This window comes from Kogia breviceps, chromosome 3 (genome assembly GCF_026419965.1).
Source record: "Kogia breviceps isolate mKogBre1 chromosome 3, mKogBre1 haplotype 1, whole genome shotgun sequence".
In the NCBI taxonomy this organism is placed as follows: Eukaryota; Metazoa; Chordata; class Mammalia; order Artiodactyla; family Physeteridae; genus Kogia; species Kogia breviceps.
The window spans coordinates 150,081,669-150,104,633 of record NC_081312.1 but is presented as its reverse complement, the minus strand read 5'-3'; the positions used below and the strand labels follow the sequence as shown (position 1 = coordinate 150,104,633).

Sequence of the window (22,965 nt, the reverse complement as noted above, 5' to 3'; positions counted from 1 at the left end):
ACTTTTGGCTCTCCTATTGGTCACGCTGGGAGTCTCCCTCTTGCCTCTCGGGTAGCCGCGGGAGTGAGCGGGGCGCAGACGGGAAGTTGCGGCTGCCAGCGAGGCGTACTGCTCCGGTGCGGGCCACACGCCACCCCGAGGCTGCATAGGCCGCGCGGAGGGAGACGCCGCGTCGCTGGTGTGGGGTCGGGAGCCGCAGACCAGGAAGCACCGGGCGGACTGAGGTTTCCGGCGGGTTCGGCGTTGGGGGGAGGCCGGGTCCCTGAGCGGCGGCGCGGCCCCTCCCTTTTCAGTCAGGGAGCGAGGCCCTGAGCTGGGCGGAGGCTGGTCCCAGGGCGCACCGCGGCCGCGGCCGCCGGGCTCAGGCTAGCGGGCGGGCGGGCGGGCGCGCTGGGGTCGCTGCCGACGCCCCCTGCAGGGCGCCCTCGGCCCGCTGGGCCCGGGCTCAGGTGTGGGTGGGGGCCCCGCGGGACGGCGGCCCACCTGACGGGTTCGAATCCGGGCGCTGTCTCCTAAAGGCGCTAGGCCCTCGGGCTGCGCCGGTCGCGATAACGGCAGCCACCATTTGCCGAGGACTTGCTGAGGGCCGGGCCGCGCGGCGTGTTCGCCCTGTGTCACCCAAACAGCAGTCCTGTATGACAGAATCCGTAACCCCATTTTACAGAGTAGGAAATTGGGGCCTAAGGAGCTTGCCCAAGGTCACACGTCTCGTAAGATCCAGAGCCGGCATTCAAACCCGCGTTCTCCTATCCAGAGTCTGCCCTCTTAACCACGGCCGTCACTTTCCCTGATGAACTTACGTGAACCTCAGTTTTCCTCAGGAGGGGTATTGCTATTTCCCAAGGTTGTTTGATGATTCACTGAGAAAATGTACCTGAAGGCGCCTGGCACACTGCCTGGACCGCAGAAAATGCTCAAGGAATGGTGGCTGTTAATATCACACGGTACATGTGTCATTAGTAACACTGTATATCATCTGTCTCCTTTAGGATTTGTGGGTGGAAGGCAGGCATGGTCAGAACCATTTCACTGACAGGAAAACAGAGACAGGACGTGTCTCTCTCCACGTCTCTCAGCCAGTAGAAGCTGTCAAGCTGGAGCCCAAAGCCAGGTGTGCTGACTCCCAGCGGGGAGCTCCCTGCACCAACCATGAGCCGCCTGCTCTGGAGGAAGGTGGCCAGCGCCACCGTCGGGCCAGGGCCGGTTCCAGCTCCGGGGCGTTGGGTCTCCAGCTCCGCCTCCGTCCCCGTCCCCAGCGACGGACAGCCGCAGCCGCCGCCAGTGCCGTCCTCGGAGGGCGGGCAGCTGCGGCACAACCCATTGCACATCCAGATGCTCTCGAGAGGGCTTCACGAGCAAATCTTCGGGCACGGCGGGGAGATGCCCGGCGAGGCCGCGGTGCGCCGCAGCGTCGAGCACCTGCAGAAGCACGGGCTCTGGGGGCAGCCGGCCGCGCCCTTGCCCGACGTGGAGCTGCGCCTGCCGCCCCTCTACGGGGGCAGCCTGGACCAGCACTTCCGCCTCCTGGCCCAGAAGCAGAGCCTGCCCTACCTGGAGGCGGCCAACTTGTTATTGCAGGCCCAGCTGGCCCCCCGGCCCCCGAGCTGGGCCTGGGCGGAGGGCTGGACCCGGTACGGCCCCGCGGGGGAGGCCGAACCCGTGGCCATCCCCGAGGAGCGGGCCCTGGTGTTCGACGTGGAGGTCTGCTTGGCAGAGGGAACTTGCCCCACATTGGCGGTGGCCATATCCCCCTCGGCCTGGTGAGTACGGGCGGGGTCAGGGGACTTGAGCACACGTGGGGGGCCCAGCTTAATAGTTTGGTGAGCTCCTACTATGTGTTTGGTGGGTGGATTTCCAGGGACAGTGGACTCAGTGGTGAACTAAAACAAGCCTTGACCCCAGCTTTTACAGACCTTACTTTCTGGTAGGAAGGTATGGGTAGTAAACAACACCCAAGCAAATGTCACGTGGTGATAGGGGCTGTGCAGAGAATCACATGTGTTGAACTTGAGACTGACTGGGAGACCACTTGAGATCACCTTGATTTGGTGCCTTCCCTCTTCTCCTAGTAGCTTCCTGAGAAGTGAGTCCAAGACATTTGAACAGTGTTTCCATTTGGGGATGCTATTGGTATTTTTGGGCAGGAGAAACCTCCCTTTTGTGGGAATGTCCCAGGCAGTTTAGGACACTCAGCATCCCCAGCTGCTCCCTTAAATGCCAGACCAAACCCCCCCCCCCCACTGCCCCGACCCATTTCAGTGTTTCCAAATACCCACTCCCCTCAGGTAACAACAAACCCCCCCACCAAGCTGAGAAACTGCTTCCTTCCCCCAGTCTTCTAAGCAGGCTTGCAGGCATTTTTGTCCCTAAAAGGTATATCCAATCTCTCTTTTCTTTTTAAATAACTTTCTAAGTGCTACCCAAGTTTCTTTTCAAACAATGATGGCAGTACTGTTTCTCCCCTTTTTTATTCTTCATTCCAGGATTAAAATACTATTTACAACCTTAATGCTTTCAGGCATGGCCAGCAAAAAAGTTGGCAGTTTCTTTATTCCTATTGGAAGCTACATCTTTGTAAAGAAAGCTGCGAAATGTTAAATATGCAGTTGAAAATGGTGAAAACATGGCTAAATAGATAAGGTAGGCATTAACGGCTGAAAAGAGCAAAACTAGATGATTCCTCATTGATTTAGTTCCAGTTAAGATGAGAATCTCAGTGCTTACTGTGTAACTTGATGGTCAAAATAGAGGGAATACTGTCCATCATTTGAGAAAGTAAAGTAGACTGTGGTGGCTGAAAGGAAATAAGAAAACCAGTGACAAGAAGGACTTGTTTTTTGATCTTTTGGTCATTCTTGGCCAATTGCCCCGAAGGCCCCCTTTTCCTTTCCTCCTTCCTCTCCTAATTTTTCATCTCTTTCTCTTCCTGTCCTTCCCATCCTCCTCTCATTCTCATTCCATTCTTGCCGGTGGTACTGGGGGCACTGTGCAGTTTGCCTGGCGGCAGAAGTCATTGCTGAGGAGGACTGGGATCGTGCTGGGGCCTTCCTTCTGGGAACCTGACTATGATGGGGGTGGGAGGTGCCAGATGGGGCCCTGACAGCAGTCCACTTTTAACCTGAGCACATCCCTGCCGCGTGGCTGCGTAACATCAGGTTCCTGAGCAGCCCACAGTTTCCAGTAGGAGGGAAAAGCCTTGGATGGCCCAGAGGGCAGCTTCCCGAAGGCTGCTGGTAAGGGCTTTGGTCATCGGACCAGAGGGACGTTACACAGGCTGTCAACACCGATCTAAGATTCACAGGAAAAGTGTAGTGTTAACGGCATTGGTCCTGACTCATCTTAAATTTGCCAGAGGTGTTTGCATTTTGGCGTTCTTCTTTTTTTATCACAAATAAATTTAACAAGATGGTTCTCATGTACAGCTACAGACCTGGATATTGACACCAGTCTGGCTTTTTATTGCAACTAAAGTCCCTGTCATCACCACAGCCTCAAATATTTGACATCCTTCAGCCTTTTTTTCTGTGTTGTGTTTGAGGGCTTTGACATGTTGAATTGAAAGGGGAGGAGGTTTCAACTTGAGTCCCTGAGCATTATCCCATCATTTGGAGTGTGAGTTAGATTTTACCAGGTTTAACACTAGGAACCTCTTTTTGCTGGTAACCCCTTCCCCCAGAGAAACTAGTTTTATGTTTGTTGTAACTGTTGCAGCAGATAACCCCTCCTCTCCACCGTAAAGGAAACAGGCAGCTTGTTCGCAGCTGTGGTGGCCACACATGTGGCCTCGTCACTCACTTTGATGCTGAGTGGCCTTGACCCTTTGGCGTAATCTGTGGTTCACAAAAGGCTTTTGCTCAGCGGCCATTTCCCCACACTTAGTCTTGTGGATCTTGAGCAAACTCCAGCCTTTTCCTGAATCAGTGTCCGGCCCCCAGCAGGCAGCACTCATCCCCTGCCCCTCCCACCCCAACCCTAGCACATATTTCCTAGCACATGTGCATACATTTCCTCCATTCTGGCACTTTCCCTGGTCTCTCACTGAGGGTGTTTGCTCAGAGACACAGCACCTTCTACGAGGTGCATGATTCGCTCTTTGTCCTTCAGAATCTTTCCAGCCGTCAGATGATTCATCCTGTACACATGTACAGCATTTGTCTTTTTTTTTTGCCACTTTCAATTAAACAAAAATTCCACTTTGGGTTTTATTATAATTGTTTCTCTTCTTTACTAGCACTTTGAACATTAGCCATTTTGTGCTTATAGACGTGAGGGGTTGATAACAGTCATTAAGACACCTCAGAGCCAAGCACAGACTTGGTGAGCCCTGGGTGTAACAAACACCTTGATGGCCCAGGCTGAATGCCCATCCGGGACACCCGGGACTGTGACACTTAGCTCCCTTTCTCTCTGTGGAGGTTGAAAAGTAAAGAAGCTTTTGTAACTCCTCCGCACTCCGAACACATACCTGGACAGCACCCCACCCGACCTCTAGCTCTGTGAGGGCTAGGAGCACCCCGTGGTCTCCCTTGTACCCCCAGCTGCTAGCGTAGCACCTGGCATGTGGTGGTAGGTGTGCAGTGGGGATTGTGGAGCGGAACTTGAATGCCTCCGTGCTGAACCTGCCTGCCTCTCACCTCCCTCAGGTATTCCTGGTGCAGCCGGCGGCTGGTGGAAGAGCGTTACTCTTGGACCAGCCAGCTGTCGCCGGCTGACCTCATTCCCCTGGAGGTCCCTGCCAGTGCCGGCGGCCCCACCCAGCGAGACTGGCAGGAGCAGTTAGTGGTGGGGCACAACGTGTGCTTCGACCGGGCTCATATCAGGGAGCAGTACCTGATCCGGGTATGGTTCGTGGGGCCAAATGCAGGCTCTGGCACCGGGTGGGCTAAGAGCCCTGCTCTCAGTGGCTAGGGAAGGCATTGCTTTTCCTGGCCAGTGCCTCCATCGCCTTTGTAGAAGCTACAGGGCCTCCTGTTGACCAGCCCTGCCCATGGTCCCTGTACCCAGCTGTTCTGTCCCTAGGGTCTGCCTGGCACAGGACCTGAGTTGTCACAGGGTACTAATGGCCCTTATCTCTGTGCGGCATTTTAGAGCTTAGTTTGGGTCTTTGGAGGCTGTGGGCCCCATGGCCTGGGCTCCCATCCTGCCTCGGCCACTGGTGAGCAGCATGGGCCTCTTAACATCCCTTTACAACTGAGGAAACTGAGCCTCAGTTTCCTTATTTGTAAAGAGAGGGAGTTGGCAGAAGCTACCTCATAGGATTGTTGAGAGGGTTTGAACAGTTGCACACATCAAACACTCAGAACTGTAGTTGTGGCAATTCTTAATTCTATGAAAAGTGCCCTAGGAGAAAGACAGGGCAGGTGAGAGTAGACTTAGCCTCTAGCTGAGGGTGTTGAGGCTCAGACAGCCTTGTTGACTTGCCCAGGGCCACAGAACTTCTGAGCGGCAGGGCTGGGGGCCGAGCCTGATAGCTTAGAAGGCCTCCTTTTTGTCACTCTGTTCCCAAGGTGTCCCTGGAGCTGTTGCTGGATGCTGGGAAGGCCTGTGTGTTGGGATTCAACCAGGAACCAGGCCTGCGCTTTCAAGGGTGGCTAGGGTTTGAGAAGGCAGGCCCTTCCCAGGTGGAGGGGCAAGCGTGAGCAAGCATGAAGACACTCTTTAGCGCTGGGAGGCTGTGGGCTGGGAGGGGAGGCTGAGGTGGGGTTGGTGGGCTGAAGTGCCGAAGCAGGGGTAGGCTGGCCCCTCAGCTGCAGCCTCTGCTCCTCAGGGCTCCCTCATGCGCTTCCTGGACACCATGAGCATGCACATGGCCATCTCAGGGCTAAGCAGCTTCCAGCGCAGTCTGTGGATGGCAGCCAAGCAGGGCAAGCGCAAGGCCCGGCACCCCACACAGCGAGGCCAGAAATCCCAGGGCAAAGCCAACGGCCCAGCGGTAAGAGCACACTTGGGGGACCCCCCCTCCCTGGCCGGCCTGTCTGGCTTGAGACCGAGCTGATCTGCCGTGTCCCTTGCTCTGGCCTCCAGATGTCATCCTGGGACTGGCTGGACATCAGCAGTGTCAATAATCTGGCAGACGTGCACAGCCTCTACGTGGGGGGGCCTCGCTTAGAGAAGGAGCCCCGTGAGCTGTTTGTCAAGGGTAGCATGAAGGACATCCGTGAGAACTTCCAGGTATGGTGGTGGAGAGGGGCTCTGGGGACATGGGCTGTGGCAGACCCCTAGCGACCCTGGGGAGTGTAGCTGCCAGACCTGACCCTGAGAGGCCCGGTGGTGGTAGTGGGATGGCTGCCCACCCAGCGCCTTCCTGTCGCCTGTGCCAGGACCTGATGCAGTACTGTGCCCAGGACGTGTGGGCCACCTATGAGGTTTTCCAGCAGCAGCTACCGCTCTTCTTGGAGAGGTGAGGGAGAGCCCCTCTGGGAACCCATGGGGGTCAGTGGGTTCCTGGTACCCGGGCCCACCGTAACCAGGTGGTGCTGGGCCTTTCTCAGGCTGGGGGCCTTATTTAGCCTTTCTGGGCTGAGAGCATGGAGCCACTCTGTCCAGTGGTGGCCACCTGGGCCTTGGACTCTGGGGTTTCTACAGAGGCCCTGGAGGGGGGCGCTGAGGCTGTGCTTGTTTCATGTGCGTGGTCCTGGTTTGCTAAGCACCGTCTCTGAACCCAGATCCTGAGCCAAGGACCTCACATCCATCTTGGTTATGTTTGCTAGTGAGTCAGTTTTATGATATGGTCAGAGTCATAAGCGTCAGCCAGACCTGGTTCTAATCTTGATTATCCTATCCAACTCATTTGGCCTTGGGCAAGTTACTTGGTTTCTCTGAGCCTCAATGCTCTTATCTGTGAAACATACACAAATATATTTGACTTCAGTTGTGAGGTTCTTGTGTGATCTTTTGTGTGTATGGGGTTGTAGCACAGTGCTTGGTGCTTAGTCATTACTCAGCAAATGGCAGCCATTTTCATTTTTGTGATCTGTCATTCCCCCATTACCCCTGAGGATGGGATGATATTCCCATTTTATAGATGAAGGAACTTAGGCTCAGAGAGATGAAGTGACTTACCCAGGGTCTCATGGCTGGGAGACGGTAGAGCTGGGGTTTAAACCCGTCTCTCTGACATGGGTGGTTGGGTTGAGGATCGCCAGGCTGGCCCAGGGATTGGGCCAAAGCCTTGCCTCCTGTGGTCATTTATGGCAGCCCTGGTGTTTATTCTCAAGGTGTCCCCACCCGGTGACTCTGGCTGGCATGTTGGAGATGGGTGTCTCCTACCTGCCCGTCAACCAGAACTGGGAGCGTTACCTGGCGGAGGCACAGAGCACCTATGAGGAGCTCCAGTGGGAGATGAAGAAGTCGCTGATGGACCTGGCCAACGATGCCTGCCAGCTGCTCTCAGGAGAGAGGTAGCCAGGCCTTGGGCGGGCTGGATCCCACTGCAGGGGATGGGCAGGTGGGAGGGCTGGCCTTCGGCTTGGCCTTAGCCCTGCCCTGGTGGACTGGCTGTGCAGGTACAAAGAAGATCCCTGGCTCTGGGACCTAGAGTGGGACCTACAGGAATTTAAGCAGAAGAAGGCAAAGAAGGTGAAGACGAAGGAGCCGGCCACAGCCAGCAAGTTGCCTGTCGAGGGGCCCGAGGCCCCTGGGGATCCCAAGGATCAGGAAGGTGGGGAACATGGGCGGGAGGTGGGGCAGGGATAGACCCTGGGAAGGTCCTGGGATTGGGGGGTCCCTTGGAAGGGGTTGCTCCAGCCTTGCGGAGATGAGTAGGCTGGGCAGGTCTTTGTTAGAGACCCTTCTCTGGTCCTGATTGTCCTCCCCGACCCTGTGCAGACCCTGGCCCCCCCAGTGAGGAGGAGGAGTTTCAGCGAGATGTCATGGCCCGTGCCTGCTTGGAGCAGCTGAGGGGGACCACAGAGCTCCTGCCCAAGCGGCCCCAGCACCTTCCTGGGCACCCAGGGTGAGCCCTGTCTCCCTAACATGTCCAGCGGCCATCCTTACCCCTCCCTCCACCCTGGGACACCCCTATTCTGGGCCCCAGCACAGGGGGTGGTGTGCATATGGGCCCTTACTAACCTGCTGCCATTTGTTCCTGCCGTCTTCCAGTCCTGCTCACTAGTTTGCTCTGACCCCGGGGTCACTGGACTTAAGCAGTACAAGTGCATTAAGCACCTGCTGTGTGCTGGGCCTCACAGTAGCCTCTGAGAGTACAAATAGGAACATAACTCCTCCTTTCTAGTAGCTTCTCCCTGGGAGGAGCCAGTTGTGCAGACCAGCCAGCACAGCTGGTGAGACAGAAGAGTCATCAGTGTTGAGGCAATGCCTGACTCTGGGGAAATCAAGTAAGGCTTCCTTGAGGAGGTGACCCTTCATTCACACCCCATAGAGTGGCAGAGATGAGAAAATAGGGGCAGCCAGGGTGAACAGCAGAGTGCCAACTTTACATTTGCCTGAGATGAGGCCGCCTTAAATTTTGTGCCCTGAGTGCCTCACTTGCCTCACCCTTGTGTTGGCTCCGGTGAACAGCACATGAGGGATGGAGCTCTGAAGGGCCCTTGTGTGCCTCTAGAGCAGCGGTGGGAGGGCAGATCTACTTGCTCCTCTGGGCAGTTTCCCTGCATGAAATGGAGCTGGGGAAGGAGTCCAGCCCTAGGCTCTGCACGTGGGTCCTGGCTTCTGAGTAGTACAGGGGGTCTGACATAGGATCTTTCCTTCTGGGATATTCAAATTATTCTAGGGGACTCCGTGGGGGTCCTGGCTGTATCCCAGAGGGAAGGGATGGTGACCGTAGGCTGAAGTCACCAGAAAGCCTTGGGGTCTTGGAGAGTGGGTGGGGCCCTTGCCGTCACACACTGTCCTCCGCTGACTACCATGACGCTGCTCTCTTCTGGCGGGGCATAGGTGGTATCGGAAGCTCTGTCCCCGGCTAGATGACCCTGCGTGGACCCCAGGCCCTAGTCTTCTCAGTCTCCAGATGCGGGTCACACCTAAACTCATGGCGCTGACCTGGGACGGCTTCCCTCTGCACTACTCGGAGCGGCATGGCTGGGGATACCTGGTGCCCGGGCGGCGGGACAACCTGGCTAAGGTGCCACCAGGCAGCGGCCTAACGTCGGCTGGGGTGGCCTGCCCCTACACGTAAGGCTCTGGCTCAGGGAGGAAGGGGCTGGAGGCTGGGTACCCCTTCCCCTTGCTGGAGAGACCAGACCCAGCTCAGGCTAGTGGAAAGAGCTCAGGTCTGAGAGTCTGGGTTCTAGTTCTTTGTTTGGTGGCTGCCTTTTCGGTGTGGGCCTCAGAGCCCTGTGGGGCTGAGGGCGTGGTGCTTGGAGTGGGTGGGACTGAGGCCTTGCTCCTGGGCCCGGCAGCTCACAGGAGTGTGCAGAGGGAGGGCTGTTGGAAGTGACAGGGGGGTTGAGCTTTGTCCCCCTTTTTTTAGTATAATTGATTGAGCACTGATTATATTCTGTGTTAATAAACGTTTTACAGTGCTTCCCTCGTCTGTTCCCTAGGCAGTCCCATGGTCATCTTCATTTTAGAGTTGGCAAAACAAAGGCCTAGGGAAGTCAGTTTCTTGTCTGAGCTCACAAACCCTTGAGCTTTTGACAGGCAGATGTTGGGGAGAAGCCATAGCACTTGAAGTGGCCCAGAATTGAGAGTCCTGGCTCTGCGGGGCAGCCTGAACCACCCGCGGGGCCTTAGGACAGAAGGGCAGGGATCAGCCTGCTCCTTTGGAGCTGCAGGATGGATGAGCGGGCAGGAGCCAGCCTGGGGCAGAGCCTGGCCCTGACTTCTCAGGCCTCGACTGCTCAGCTCCCAGACCTTTTCCCGGGGAGGTGGTGGCCCTGGGGAGAAGCGCTTAGATTTGAGTCAGCCCAGGCCTCGAAACCCAGCCTGCCACCATTGTGCTGTCGTTTTCAATTTGTCACTCCCTGTCTATGAACCAGGGGAAGTGCTGTCCACTTACGCCTCAGAGCTGATTCTGAGGCTATACAGAGGGAATCGTGGAAGGCCCCCAGCGAGCTGCCTGGCCTGGAGGGGGCACCCGGTAATCAGAGGCTGCTGCTGCTGTTCTCTGCACAGAGCCATCGAGTCCCTGTACAGGAAGCACTGTCTTGAACAGGGGAAGCAGCAGCTGGAGCCACAGGAGGCAGACCTGGCTGAGGAGTTCCTGCTCACCGACAGCAGTGCCATGTGGCAGACGGTGAGGGCGGGCTCTGAGCCTGAGCTCTGGGGAGGGGGCTCTGTTCCCTCAAGGAAGGGGTGGCCTTTTGGGTGGGGGCGGGGTGCCGGATGCACTCAGTTGCCCACCTCAGGCTGTCCTGGGCTGTCTGCGTGTCGCAGGGAGGGGTGGTGGATTTGGGCCAAACCAGCCCCCTGCTTCACTTCCTTGGTACCTGGGCCCATCCAGGTGGAAGAAATGGGCTGCTTAGAAGTGGAGGCCGAGGCCAGGATGGAGAACTTGCGAGTGGCAGTTCCAGGTCAACTCCCAGCTCTGGTGAGCTGGGCACCTGCTCATGGGTTGTCTGGGTGGGTGTTGGGTGGCAGGGCCCTCCTCTTGTGCCCAAGTAGCTCTTTCCCCCCAGAGAATTCCCAGGGTCTTGGGGAGCTGGGAGATGGCTGCCCTGCCTTTGGGTGGCCCCATACTTGTTGGAGGCCAAGGAGGAAGCCTGAGACCTCATAGCTATCCTGTCATTTCCCAGCTTACCTGCTTGCCATTTCAGGCCCTTTTCCCACCCCCTACCCCATGGCCCTCGCTGAATGCAGGTGCTGGAGCAGGGCCTGATCTAGGTGTGTGGCCCCCACAGACTGCTGCTGGCGGCCCAAAAGCCAGCCAGCCAGCTTATCACCATGGCAACGGACCCTATAATGATGTGGATATCCCTGGCTGCTGGTTCTTCAAGCTGCCTCACAAGGTGTGTCCTGGTTCATGCCTGTTCTGTGGTGTCCTCGCTGTGCCCAGGGCGCACAGTAGGTCTCCAGAGTGACTCAAACAGGGAGACTCCCTTTTTGCAGGAATGCTGGTAGTAGTGGCACAGTATATGATCTCAGACAAATGTTGCCATCTCTCTGAGGTTTTGTCTTCCTTCTGAAGATTGGGTGGTGAGGGGCATGGTGGTGGAATTAAATGACACAGGGCATGTCAGGTGTCTGGTGCCACATCTGGTACATGATAGGATCTGTTGACTGATGGCTGTTACTGTGAGGGGAGGGGTGTGTGTGTGTGTGTGTGTGTGTGTGTGCGCGTGTGTGCGTGTACATGATAGGATCTGTTGACTGATGGCTGTTACTGTGAGGGGAGGTGTGTGTGTGTGTGTGTGTGTGTGTGTGTACATGATAGGATCTGTTGACTGATGGCTGTTACTGTGAGGGGAGGGGTGTGTGTGTGTGTACATGATAGGATCTGTTGACTGATGGCTGTTACTGTGAGGGGAGGGGTGTGTGTGTGTGTGTGTGTGTGTGTGTGTGTGTGTGTGTGTACATGATAGATCTGTTGACTGATGGCTGTTACTGTGAGGGGAGGGGTGTGTGTGTGTGTGTGTGTGTGTGTGTGTGTGTGTGTGTGTACATGATAGATCTGTTGACTGATGGCTGTTACTGTGAGGGGAGGGGTGTGTGTGTGTGTGTGTGTGTGTGTGTGTGTGTGTGTGTGTGTGTGTGTGCGTGTGCGCGCGCGCGCGCGCGCGCTGCAATCACGGATTCACCCCAGACCGCTCTGCTTGAGGTTCTGGGCTCAGTGTTGGGCAGAGCCCAGGCACACAGGGCATCAGTTCCCCAGCTAGGGGTCTGCCATGTGCCTCCAGCCCCTGCTTCCTTTGCTCTCTTCAGGATGGTAACAGCTGCAATGTGGGCAGTCCCTTTGCCAAAGACTTCCTGCCCAAGATGGAGGACGGCACCCTGCAGGCTGGCCCAGGAGGTGCCAGTGGGCCCCGTGCCTTGGAAATCAACAAAATGATTTCTTTTTGGAGGAACGCCCATAAACGTATCAGGTGGGTCGCCGTGGGAGGGCAGAGACATGCTGTCTGTCCATGTCTCTGGCTGGGTTATTGCAGTCTTGGGATCCCTTCCCCTGATTCCCACCCAGGGGCCCCTGACAGCCTGTGCTGCAGTGGAGGGAGAGCCTGGTCTAGAGGCCTGGCTGCTTGTGGTCCTGGTGCCATGGGACCGTGGGCAAGGCTCATTCCCTCTCCAGCTGCAGTTTCCCTGTTATGTAAAGAGTGGTACTGTAGGACCTTGGCGGCCCCTCCCAGCTCTGCGGCCCCTTCCATGGAGGGCTAGTAGCCTGTAAGCTCTGTTGGGGGCTGGGAGTGGGTCCTGTAGACTGGGAATGGCAAATGGATCGAAGGCTGGTTCTGAGGGGTTTGTGGCTGCCAGCGGCACACTCTTGTGAGAAGGGTGCTGTGATGGGCTGGTAAAGTCTGCCCTGAGCCTGGAAAAGGCAGTGGTGGCAGGGCTGGTGCTGAGTGCCTCATGGATACTCCAGGATGGGGGCCAAAGCTGCCTCAGATGCCTGGACAGTTCCCGGTGGCTTATGCTCCTAGATGGTAGATGCTAGGCCCACCCTGAGACAAGTCAGTGGGAAGAGGGTTGAGGCTGGGCAAGGAGGAGGCACAGCAGCCCCCAAAGCTGGGCACATGAGGGCCGTGTTGTGATGGGGGATGGAGTGTGCTCTCTATGGCTGTGCTGAGCAACCCGTCTGTCCCCGCAGCTCCCAGATGGTGGTGTGGCTGCCCAGGTCTGCTCTGCCCCGTGCTGTAACCAGGTATGTCCTGGCAAGTGGTTGTGGGAACGGGAAAATGGGGGCGGGTCCTAGGACCCAGGCAAGCTGCTGAGCCTCATGTCCTCCCCCCAGGCACCCACACTATGATGAGGAAGGCCGCTATGGGGCCATCCTGCCCCAGGTCGTGACTGCTGGCACCATTACTCGACGGGCTGTAGAGCCCACGTGGCTCACTGCCAGCAATGCCCGGGTATGTGTCCTCTGCACCTCTGGTTCTGCCCTTCCTCTCCTGTGTGTCTAGAAGCTGGGGTTGCAGAGGGACTTTGCTGAGGAGCATGAAAAAGAACCTGAGATCTGGGTCAGGCAGAACTCAAGTTCAAATCTAGCTTCACAGCTCATCCAGCTTTTCAGATATGTTCTGGGCACCTGCTCCTGGCCAGACATTGACAAGGTATGCTAGGCACAGCTATTGTGGAGTCTAGATGGGGCCGGGTATAGAGCCAGGCATGGAGCAGGGATTCTTTACCTGGAACTGTGGAGTTTGGGGCACTGCTGGCTGGCATTCCTTAAAACCATCCCCTCAGGAAGGGCTCCAGCATTCTCAATCTAGTCAGGCTCCAGGGATGGGTGGGAGGAGTCTACTGGGGTATCTGGGTCGGGTCTGACCTCACTCTTCCTGCAGGCTGACCGAGTAGGCAGTGAGTTGAAGGCAATGGTGCAGGCTCCACCCGGCTACGTTCTCGTGGGTGCTGATGTGGACTCACAGGAGCTGTGGATTGCAGCTGTGCTTGGAGATGCCCACTTTGCCGGCATGCATGGTAAGCAGGAGCCAGGGCTGGAGCAAAGCAGTGGCAGCCTGATGCCTCGCCACGAAGAATATTTCTGAAGCCTGTTTTCTCACTCCTGCCTCGCCCCCCAGGCTGCACAGCCTTTGGGTGGATGACACTGCAGGGCAGGAAGAGCAGGGGCACCGATCTACACAGTAAGACAGCTGCCACAGTGGGTATCAGCCGTGAGCACGCCAAGGTCTTCAACTATGGCCGCATCTATGGAGCCGGGCAGCCCTTCGCTGAGCGCCTGCTCATGCAGTTCAACCACCGGCTCACGCGGCAGGAGGCAGCTGAGAAGGCCCGACAGATGTATGCGGTCACCAAGGGCCTCCGCAGGTGAGGGGGGCCTCTCCCATCCACAGCCACGTTACCCCAGGGCCTCAGGCTTGCTTTACTACCTTTACTGCCCCCTTCTTTTCTACCTCTTCCCATTACCTGAGTCCTCACCTGGCCCCTCTCCCTCCAGACCCCTACCTAGTTCTAGGGTGGTTTGTTATTGGGTTGTGACATTTGCTTGCTTAATGGTCAGTTTTCCTCAGAGTTAAAGCGGTGCTTTTGTTATGCTGTCAGAGCTCTGGTCATGCAGAGTAAACAGTAAGGTGGGCTTGCAACCTCATGTGCCTACAGGGAGTGAGAGCAAGTTTAGTAGAAGACAGCTGAAGAGAGGGCCTGTGGAAAACCAGAGATTTAAACTGGTTTTGGCAGAGGAGAAAGCCTTCCCAGGCTTCCAGTGTGCTTCTGCCCATAGTACCTATTGTTTGCTTAGGGCCTCAGCAGCCTCCTAGGAGGGTTCCTGGATCGAGTGTGAGGGAGGAGAGGTGCCTTTATGACTTGCGTGGGTATAATATACGGTATCCGCGTTTAATTAGCTGACCTCCTCATGGAAAGACTAAAAGTTAAGTGATAACAGTTCAGTAGTAACTGCATAAAGGCAGAAAAGGGGAGCCGAGTATTGTCCAGGGAAGTGAGAGGAGGACATGGGGTTGGGGGTGGCATGCACCGTGGGTGGCGTGTGCTGGCAGAGGCAAGGCAGTGACGACAGAATAGGTTGGGCCTTAGTTGTGGAAACGTTTGCTGGCCTCAGAGGAGTCTGGACTGAGGGCTGGTGGGGAAACCCTGGTGCACCTTTGAGCAGGTGAGTGGTGTGGCTCTGGAGCCATCGGGGGCCGAGCCTGGTAATGTCTGAAGTTGCACTGAAGCTGGGCGTCTGGGGCAGTGGGGACTGAGAAGGGTCAGTCGGGCCTGGCTGTAGGTTGTCTTCTGTCCTCTCCCTTTCAGGGAGTAGTCTGTTCTATCCCCCCTACGTGCACCCCCCCACACACCCCAATGTGGGGTGATAGCTCTTGCTGCCTCTTGGACTACTACATGCCACCTGTTGGTTATGGGGCAGTGCAGTGTCTAAGGCATTAGGACAGTAGTAACAGTAGTAGTTCTTGTGTTGGAGTCTGTCCTTTATTGGGCTACCCTCATGTAGTCCCCAAAATCCTGGGTTCCTGTCTAGGTTCTACCTCTTCCTTGCTGTGTGATCCCACAAAGTCACTTAGTATCTCTGAGCCTTTTCCCCCTCTGAAGTGGAGCTTGTAGGGGAAAGGCACGACCCCAGGGTGGTTGTGTAAGTGGAGTGAGGGGATTGAACACTCCTAGCCCAGGGTTTGGCATAGAAGAGGCGTTCCATGGGAATGACAGTTGTGACACTGCACCCCCCCACCCCCAGATATCGGCTGTCAGATGAGGGCGAGTGGCTGCTGAGGGAGTTGGACCTCCCTGTGAACAAGACCGAGGATGGCTGGGTTTCCCTGCAGGATCTACGCAAGATCCAGAGAGAAGCTTCTAGGAAGTGAGAACTCTGTGTGTTAAGGATGGAGGGGGCGGGTCTGGGCTGGCCCGGGGAAACCTGGGATGCTTTGTTTTTAGCTCTAAGATGCTAAAAGACAAAGCTTGCCCTCTCTTTGTTCCTCGCCCCCCAGATCACAATGGAAGAAGTGGGAGGTGGTTGCTGAACGAGCCTGGATGGGGGGCACAGAGTCAGAAATGTTCAATAAGCTGGAGAGCATTGCGATGTCTGACACACCATGTACCCCGGTGCTGGGCTGCCGCATCACCCGAGCCCTGGAGCCCTCTGCTGTCCAGGGGGAGGTATCCTACTACCCTTGGAACATGGGGAGAGGGTCGCAGGGAGGGCAGGGCTCCTGTACTACCTTGTACTCTAGTGAACTGGTATGTGGTTTAACCCTTCTCGCCTGTGCCTACCTTCCCTCCCCAGTTTATGACCAGCCGTGTGAATTGGGTGGTGCAGAGCTCTGCTGTGGACTACTTACACCTCATGCTTGTGGCCATGAAGTGGCTGTTTGAGGAGTTTGCCATTGATGGGCGCTTCTGCATCAGCATCCATGATGAGGTTCGCTACCTGGTGAGGGAGGAGGACCGCTACCGCGCTGCCCTCGCCCTGCAGATCACCAACCTCTTGACCAGGTAGGCAAGGCCCGTGGCCTCTGTGGCCTGACCATATACCAGATATGTGGGGCTCGGATCGGGCTGAGCATGATCTGAATTTTCATCCCCCCAGAAATAAATGTTCCCACTTTTATTTCTGATTTTTAAAACTTGTAGCAGTCTTAAAAAAGACTGGCCTCAACCTTTAGAAAAAATTTTGGGGGGGGTTCAAAGTGTCATATACCAAGACTAGATCACTGAGGTGAGAAGGTAGAAGCCAGGGCAGTTGTTCCGAAGAGTAGTTCTCAAATTGTGCTCCCCTCAGAACACACCTTTCTGTTTTGAAAATCAAATGACAGAGGCTATTCTCAACCCGCAGAAAACTGAGATATTTTTCTTCCATTTGTAAATGTTAATTCTTAAGTGCCAGAAGTTTGTTATTCTGAATACTGACAGAAAACATTGTTAATGGAGAAACTCAAATGTGACTTTAAAAACATATTTTTTTATATATTGAGTTGTATTTTTTTGTAGTAACATTCCTAGTTTATATGGTTACATTAAATGATGTTACAGTTTCATGTTGATCTGCCCCCTCAGAACCAGTTTGGGAACCATGATCTATCCTGATTAATGGGTAAATAATGAATGTTTACAATACTCAACACTGTCTCCGCTGCCCTCATAATCATTTCCTGGGTGGGGGGGGGGGTTATGTTTAACAAAGCTAATGCAAGTCCTCGTATATTCAAATTCTGGCCCAATAGTTGAAATTTTGACATCAAATAAAGTGTACCAAACTGGGAAAAAAAAGGTGTGTTTTGAGTCCATAATTGAGTGTCTCAGCGGGAGGTGTTGGGCTGCTGGATAGTGGGTAGTGCTGGCCCTTCAGCTTTCTTTGCTAAGTGAATAGAGCTGGTTGGGGGGAGGATCTGCTGTACAGATACCAGGTCATCATCTCTCCTGGATTCACAGCAGGAACATGACTGTGAGAGGAGGTCGGGTCTCTTTCAGGTGCATGTTTGCCTACAAGCTGGGTCTGAATGACTTGCCCCAGTCAGTCGCCTTTTTCAGTACAGTCGATATCGACCAGTGCCTCAGGAAGGAAGTGACCATGGATTGTAAAACCCCTTCCAACCCAACTGGGATGGAAAGGAGATACGGGATTCCGGAGGGTGAGCACAACACCTTTGTTCCTCGTTACTCGTAGGACATGAGACAGACTAGAAAGTGGTCTTGGACAACACGAAGCTTGGGGCACCAGAGGATAAGAAGTCTACTTCTTGTGCTGTGTACTGGGCCATTTCAGTTTATAATGTGCCCTGGCTCCAAAGTGAGCATGATGCTCAAATCACAAAGGCATGTGTTTCTAGAAAGCTGTTCATAGTAAATGAAGGAATGTTTGAAACTCTGGTTTCTTCCATCTGTTCCCTTCCCTTTTGAACCACAACAGAAACGTTTGAAGGTTTACTGTATAAAGTCAAAGTACATTCTTAAGTGAAAAAACTGTGCTTTGAGTGCCAAACAAGTAAATCAGAAAGCTTATTTTCTATGTGTCTAAGATAAACTTATTTTATACAAAAAAGAAAACAGATCCTCCCCAAATGTAACATTACCATTCCTGGCAATTACTCTGAACCCTTCAGTACTTTTTGACCTTAACATTAATTAAGCTCCTTTTCTCACTTCAGACCTATGAGTTAACAATTCTTGAGGAAGCATCCTAACCAATTTGCACTATTTTTCAGGTGAAGCACTGGATATTTACCAGATAATTGAACTCACCAAAGGCTCCCTGGAAAAATGAAGCCAGCCTGGACTGTAGCTCTGCCTGGAGGGCTCTGTATTTGCTCCCGTGGAGCTTCACCGGGGCAGTGCAGGCTCCTAAACTCAGGCTTTCAGCTGTGCTTTTTGCAAAAGGGCTTGCCTAAGGCCAGCCATTTTTCAGTAGCAGGACCTGCCAAGAATGATTGCCTCTACCTGACGGTGCAATTGAGTTCAGAACCAAGATGCCAACACTGGTGCAGGCTGTAGGACAAGGGGGCATTGTTGCTTGTTGGGTAAAAAAAGCAGAAGCCCCAAAGTTCACGTAACTCAGGCATTTATTTTTTCCTTTTCTTCTTGGCTGGTTCTTTGTTCTGTCCCTCAAGCTCTGATGCAGTGCCCTAGGGGAGAGAAGTATGCTCTAAATGTGATAAGCCTGCTCGGAGGCAGTGGAAATAAAAACAAAGATCCTTTATCTTCTCATCAAAGCCTGTGATAGTCATGCTTTCTCTCCTTTCCCACTCCTGGGAGGTAATTATGTTGGAGATGGGGAGAGTTCTACAGTAGAGTAAGGTGGATGCTAACTTTTTTTTTTTTGGCTTTTGTTATACCTGTGGACATGCGAGGGACAAGATGACAGAGAAGGGGCATCAAGATGCTACATAACTCCCCTGAACTCAAATGCCTAGTAGGCAAAGGGAGTGGATGGGGCCAGGTGCATTATGGCTTAGAGTGTGCTAAACAAGAATGTAAGTTAAAAATGTTTGAGAAGCTAGAAATCCAGGGTGTTTTATGTAAACTCCCAGTTTATGTTAGACAAACCTGAGGTGACAGAAATTTTAGGCACTAGAGGTAAGGAAACATTGAGTTCTGCTTCAGAGATGCTATAGGGCTCATGGTGTGCTACTGTAACTGGTCTGTTCCTCTCCCTTTAGTCTTATCAGAGGGCAAAAAGGATAAGAAACTGGCATGACTACCTGAGCTGATCATAGAGTGGCCCTCCTTCGAATGAGGGCATGATAAAAGAGGAAGTAAACTGTTTTCTGAGCCAGAATACTTGGGCTCGTGATTTTCCAATGGTTCAAAAGGTCAGAGGGGAAGACCCAAAGGAAGGCCTTGTTTTCATCACCCCCTTTCTGGAAATGTCTACGCAAAATGTATACAAGCCTGGGCAACTGGGTACAACACCTCTCTTGAGCCTGTTTCATCTTCCACCTTTTGGCCCGTTCTCTGTGGTTGTTGCCCCTCCACACTAATCCGTGGCTGCCCCCAGACAGGCTGCTAACCCCAGTTAGAAAGGGTGGCTAGGGCTTGCTGCACTTCAGTCAGAAGCAAGCACTGACCTCTTCATCTTCATCCTCATCCTCTTGAAGAACCATGTCCAGGATGTTCCCTTTGATCTTGAAGTCTCGTGAGGTGCTGAGCTTTATATGCTGCATCAGGTTCACCTGTGACAGGATTGTAAACATGGGCACATTTTCCTACTGATAGGTCCTGCCCAGGACAGCCTAAACCATCTCTGACAAACCCTTCAGTTCCTCTAGGAAGGCACACACTCACCTGAATCCGTGAATGTTTGGATTCAGGCCATCAGATCAGAAACAGAAAAGAACTGTAGATTTTTCCCCCACTGTAGTTGTGTTGCTTCAGTCCCTTCACAGGGTTAATGGAATTGGTAGAAAACAGAGTATGTTTACCTTGGACCTCTTAGAAAGGTGGATGAGAAATTTTTCATACTGTTCAATGGCAAAGATGAGATTAGGGATTGGCTTGGTTTCCCGAAGAGCTCTGGCCTACGGGGCAAAGAAAAGAAGACCTAAATTTTGGGTTCAAGGTGGTTTTTTTTTTTACATAAATTTATTTATTTATGGCTGCATTGGGTCTTCGTTGCTGCATGCAGGCTTTGTCTAGTTGTGGCAAGCGGGGGCTACTCGTTGTAGAGCATGGGCTCTAGGCGTGCGGGCTTCAGGAGTTGTAGCATGCAGGCTTCAGTAGTTGTGGCCCATGGGCTCTAGAGCACAGGCTCAGTAATTGTGGCGCACGGGCTTAGTTGGTCCACGGCATGTGGGATCTTCCTGGACCAGGGCTCAAACCTATGTCCCCTGCGTTGGCAGGTGGATTCTTAACCACTGTGCCACCCGGGAAGTCCCTTTAAGGGTCTTGAAGTCCTCTGAAGCTGTCTGTAGTAGAACTGCTCATGGCTTTGGGAGAAAGCTAGTCAGTCTTCCAATCAAATGCAGTGTTAACTTATATACCAGTAATTAAGATTTTTTTTAACAGTTCACTCTCAGCAAAGTACCTAAATGCTAATGGAGATTGCAATGAATCCTCCTATTTGTAATTCCTAAATATTTCTTATCTAGAAACTGGCTGAGGGATGGACCATTTGTAGATGCTTGGTTGCCTGACTTGATATTCTTGTAACAAAGAGCCCACTCTACACTACCTCTATTTCCTCTCTCTAGTCTACATATGAGTTTTCATTGCTGGTATTAATATATCTCTTTCTCTTCAACGTGAATTGTAATTTGTAGATCCTTCCATATGTTTCTTATGTATATAGACATGTTTCTATATATATATTTTTAAACTACAAATGAAGACATTGTTCTCATCTTTTTTTTTTCTTTTTAACATTATCTTGGGAGAGAATCCTATATCTGAACATTTAGATTTGTATTTTTTTCATGTCTGCATAGTATTCTACAGTATAAATGTACTATAAACCCATTTAGCCAGTCCTTTATTAGTGGGTATCTTAGTTTTCCCAATATTTCACTTTTACTTTACAACATTGCTAGGACTATTCTACACATAGGCCTTTACAATTTCTATATCCTAAAAATGGAACTGTTGCAGTAAAGTGTGTGTGTGAGAATGTATAGGTCTAAAACTGAGCAGTTACTGCCACACTGCCCCCGTGAGAGAGTACTGAATTCTCACCTTTGCCAGCAGTTCACTAGAGAACCCTTTCCCTGCACCCTCTCCAACTCTTTCACATCCTTTAGGGAGCACCCTCTGCACTCACTAACTTTTCCTAAAACCAATTCCTTCGCAATGGTTATCCTAAGCTATTTCTATTTTTAAAGAAAGAGCTCAAGATTTTCTGGTACTTCCTGAATAAAGTATGTTTTTTGGTTCAGAGGAAAAAGATGTTCCATCTGAACATAAAGTCCATGAGCTGAGAAGGAGCCATACACAAACATCCCCCCCCCCCCCAGCTTTACTGAGATATAGTTCATATACCATACAATTTACCCATTTACATTGTACAGTTCAGTGTGTTTTTGTATATTCACAGAGTTGTATAACCATCACCATAATCAATTTTTAGAACATTTTCACCACCACCCCGAAATCCTACACCCATTTTAGCAGGCACCTTCCCAGTTTCTCCATCACCCCCTTCCCCCCTCTCCCCAGTTCTAGGCAACCACTAATCTGTCTTTTTAGATTTGCCTTTTCTGGACATTTCATATAAATGGACTCATATTATGTAGTCTTTTTCTGACGGCTTCTTTCACTTAATATTTTCAAGGTTCATGAGCAACCTTTTTTTTTTTGGCCGTGCTGCATGGCATGCAGGATTCCAGCTCCCTGACCAGGGATCAAACCCGTGCCCCCTGCAGTGGAAGCTCGGAGTCCTAACCACTGAACCCCCAGGGAAGTCCCAGCAACCACATCTTGATCACTGTCAGCAGCTTACCATGGCTGTGGGCCCAGCAGCGGTTTTCTCCTTTTTCTTTTCTCCTGTATGTTTTGGGCTCTTACTCATCTTGTTCTAAAGAAATAGAAACAAATTGTCATTCCTGAAGATTATTCTGTAGAGCTAGCAGGCCAGTGGTAAATTTCTAGTATGATGATTACAGTGGAGTATGGGGGAACTCTTAGGGGGACAAAGTCTGGGTGAAGAGATTATCCTGCAGCAGATGCCGGAAGGTGGGAAGCATTCTGGGATGCTTTATAATCCTCAGATATTTTTCTATTTTTTGTTGGGAGGTTTACCATCTTGCTCTTGGATGCATCTAGCACATGGAAGTGAGGGCAGGACCAACCACTACTATAGCAGGGCAGACAAGGGACTAGTGAGGCACAAAAGGACTGTCATGGTTAAGGAGGAATAGGTGTTTCCCAACTGGAAAGTTAGCTAAAAGGGTTGCATAAAGAAGAGGAAGCTGGAGAAGCTGTTCCCAGAGCAATGTATCTTACATGACAAGTGGTTACATGCTCCAGAAGGGTTTAAAGGTCACAGGAACACTTATTTCCCTATGTTGTACATAATCAGAGAATAAAGAGCTCCTGGAAAAAGGAAGAACCAATAAGAAAGAGAACCAAGAAGAACAGGATTCTGATAAGGCAGAAGAGAATTGAGACATGAGTCAGGAGAGACCACCCGAGTGTGAGGTACACAAACAGGAACCTTTTACCTGAAGGGGAGTTCTGTGCCCTCTAGGAATGGAACATTACCAAGTTCCATGTGACAAGAAAAAGAATTAAAAACAGAGATCTGGAAATGGAGACAAATTATACTACTGGAGCTATGTAAAAGGCAGGAGGCGGGGTCCACCCGGCATGTTCTGGAAAATAAGAAAATGTAGGGATCCCAGAGATGCTGGTATGAAGAACTTGCTTTTGGCCCTGCGAGGCAAGGTAGAGGGTGAAGACTTTTTAAGGGAGGGGCAGAGTAGCAGCCATAGATAGAACTCATGTGGACCAAATGGAAAGTGAGCCATCTTCCTAAAAGTTGTACCCAACATGGGACCTTGCTGGAACTCCCTAAATAAACCCCATCTACTGCCCATTTCTGCTGATTCAGGTAGGAATAAAATTGTAGCTGGAAGAGAAGCATCTTTTAAAGGTATACAGTTCCAAGCAGGATGCTAAGGGTTTTGGAGCAATGGCTTTCACTGCTTTCTTCCCATTGAGATCCAAGGCTATGAGAAAAAGAAAGGGGCTATAAGAGAATAAACAGCTCTCTGAAAGATGTGGCAAATGCAATCCAGATTTCTAGATAGAAGATGGAGTTAGTGGAACCATGGGCTCTTGCCCAAGGCCACTCATTAAGCACATCTCACAAAGAGAAAAATGTTTGCCTGTGGATCAGCTGACTTGTCAAGTAAGGCTTTAAGTCAAGTATGAATTGAGAAGGGAGGAAACAATCAGGGAATACATAAACTGGTTTTTGTGTAATGTAGAAAAAAAGATAGTCTAGAAGGTGCCTGGTGA

General features: G+C 52.4%; 2 protein-coding genes across 8 annotated transcripts in view; one reads left to right on the top strand and one right to left on the bottom strand.

The window, feature by feature from the left end:
* On the top strand, positions 1–18,227 carry POLG (DNA polymerase gamma, catalytic subunit). 2 transcript variants are annotated; one of them, XM_059056595.2, is made up of 23 exons: positions 1–224; positions 990–1,760; positions 4,644–4,839; positions 5,768–5,932; positions 6,025–6,171; positions 6,321–6,400; positions 7,218–7,400; positions 7,506–7,660; positions 7,828–7,954; positions 8,896–9,132; positions 10,075–10,195; positions 10,403–10,489; positions 10,800–10,907; positions 11,821–11,981; positions 12,701–12,754; positions 12,845–12,962; positions 13,395–13,530; positions 13,632–13,878; positions 15,257–15,379; positions 15,510–15,678; positions 15,806–16,014; positions 16,990–17,150; positions 17,724–18,227. In XM_059056595.2, the coding sequence occupies exons 2-23, from the start codon at positions 1,150–1,152 to the stop codon at positions 17,780–17,782; spliced, it is 3,654 nt and encodes a 1,217-aa protein (XP_058912578.1). In that variant the 5' UTR covers positions 1–224; positions 990–1,149; the 3' UTR covers positions 17,783–18,227. The 2 variants fall into 2 exon arrangements, with proteins under 2 accessions (XP_058912578.1, XP_066885984.1); XM_067029883.1 differs by lacking the exon at positions 10,800–10,907 and having other exon boundaries at positions 43–224.
* Positions 18,060–22,965, bottom strand: part of FANCI (FA complementation group I) — an 86,519-nt gene continuing 81,613 nt past the window's right edge. For all 6 annotated transcript variants that reach the window (XM_059056581.2, XM_059056582.2, XM_067029877.1 and 3 more), the window contains 4 exons: positions 21,446–21,520; positions 19,437–19,532; positions 19,083–19,187; positions 18,060–18,140 (listed from right to left, as the gene is read on the bottom strand). In XM_059056581.2, coding sequence (XP_058912564.1) covers positions 18,078–18,140; positions 19,083–19,187; positions 19,437–19,532; positions 21,446–21,520 — 339 coding nt within the window. In that variant the 3' untranslated portion in view covers positions 18,060–18,077. The remainder of the gene's footprint in view (positions 18,141–19,082; positions 19,188–19,436; positions 19,533–21,445; positions 21,521–22,965) is intronic.

What these genes read in the sequence shown, in the direction of transcription:
- POLG (XM_059056595.2), top strand. Translation starts at nt 1,150, where the DNA reads ATGAGCCGCCTGCTCTGGAGGAAGGTGGCCAGCGCCACCGTCGGGCCA. An exon ending in GCAAAGCCAACGGCCCAGCG is followed by an intron (nt 5,933 to 6,024) that starts GTAAGAGCACAC and finishes TCTGGCCTCCAG; the next exon opens with ATGTCATCCTGGGACTGGCT. An exon ending in CACCTTCCTGGGCACCCAGG is followed by an intron (nt 7,955 to 8,895) that starts GTGAGCCCTGTC and finishes GGCGGGGCATAG; the next exon opens with GTGGTATCGGAAGCTCTGTC.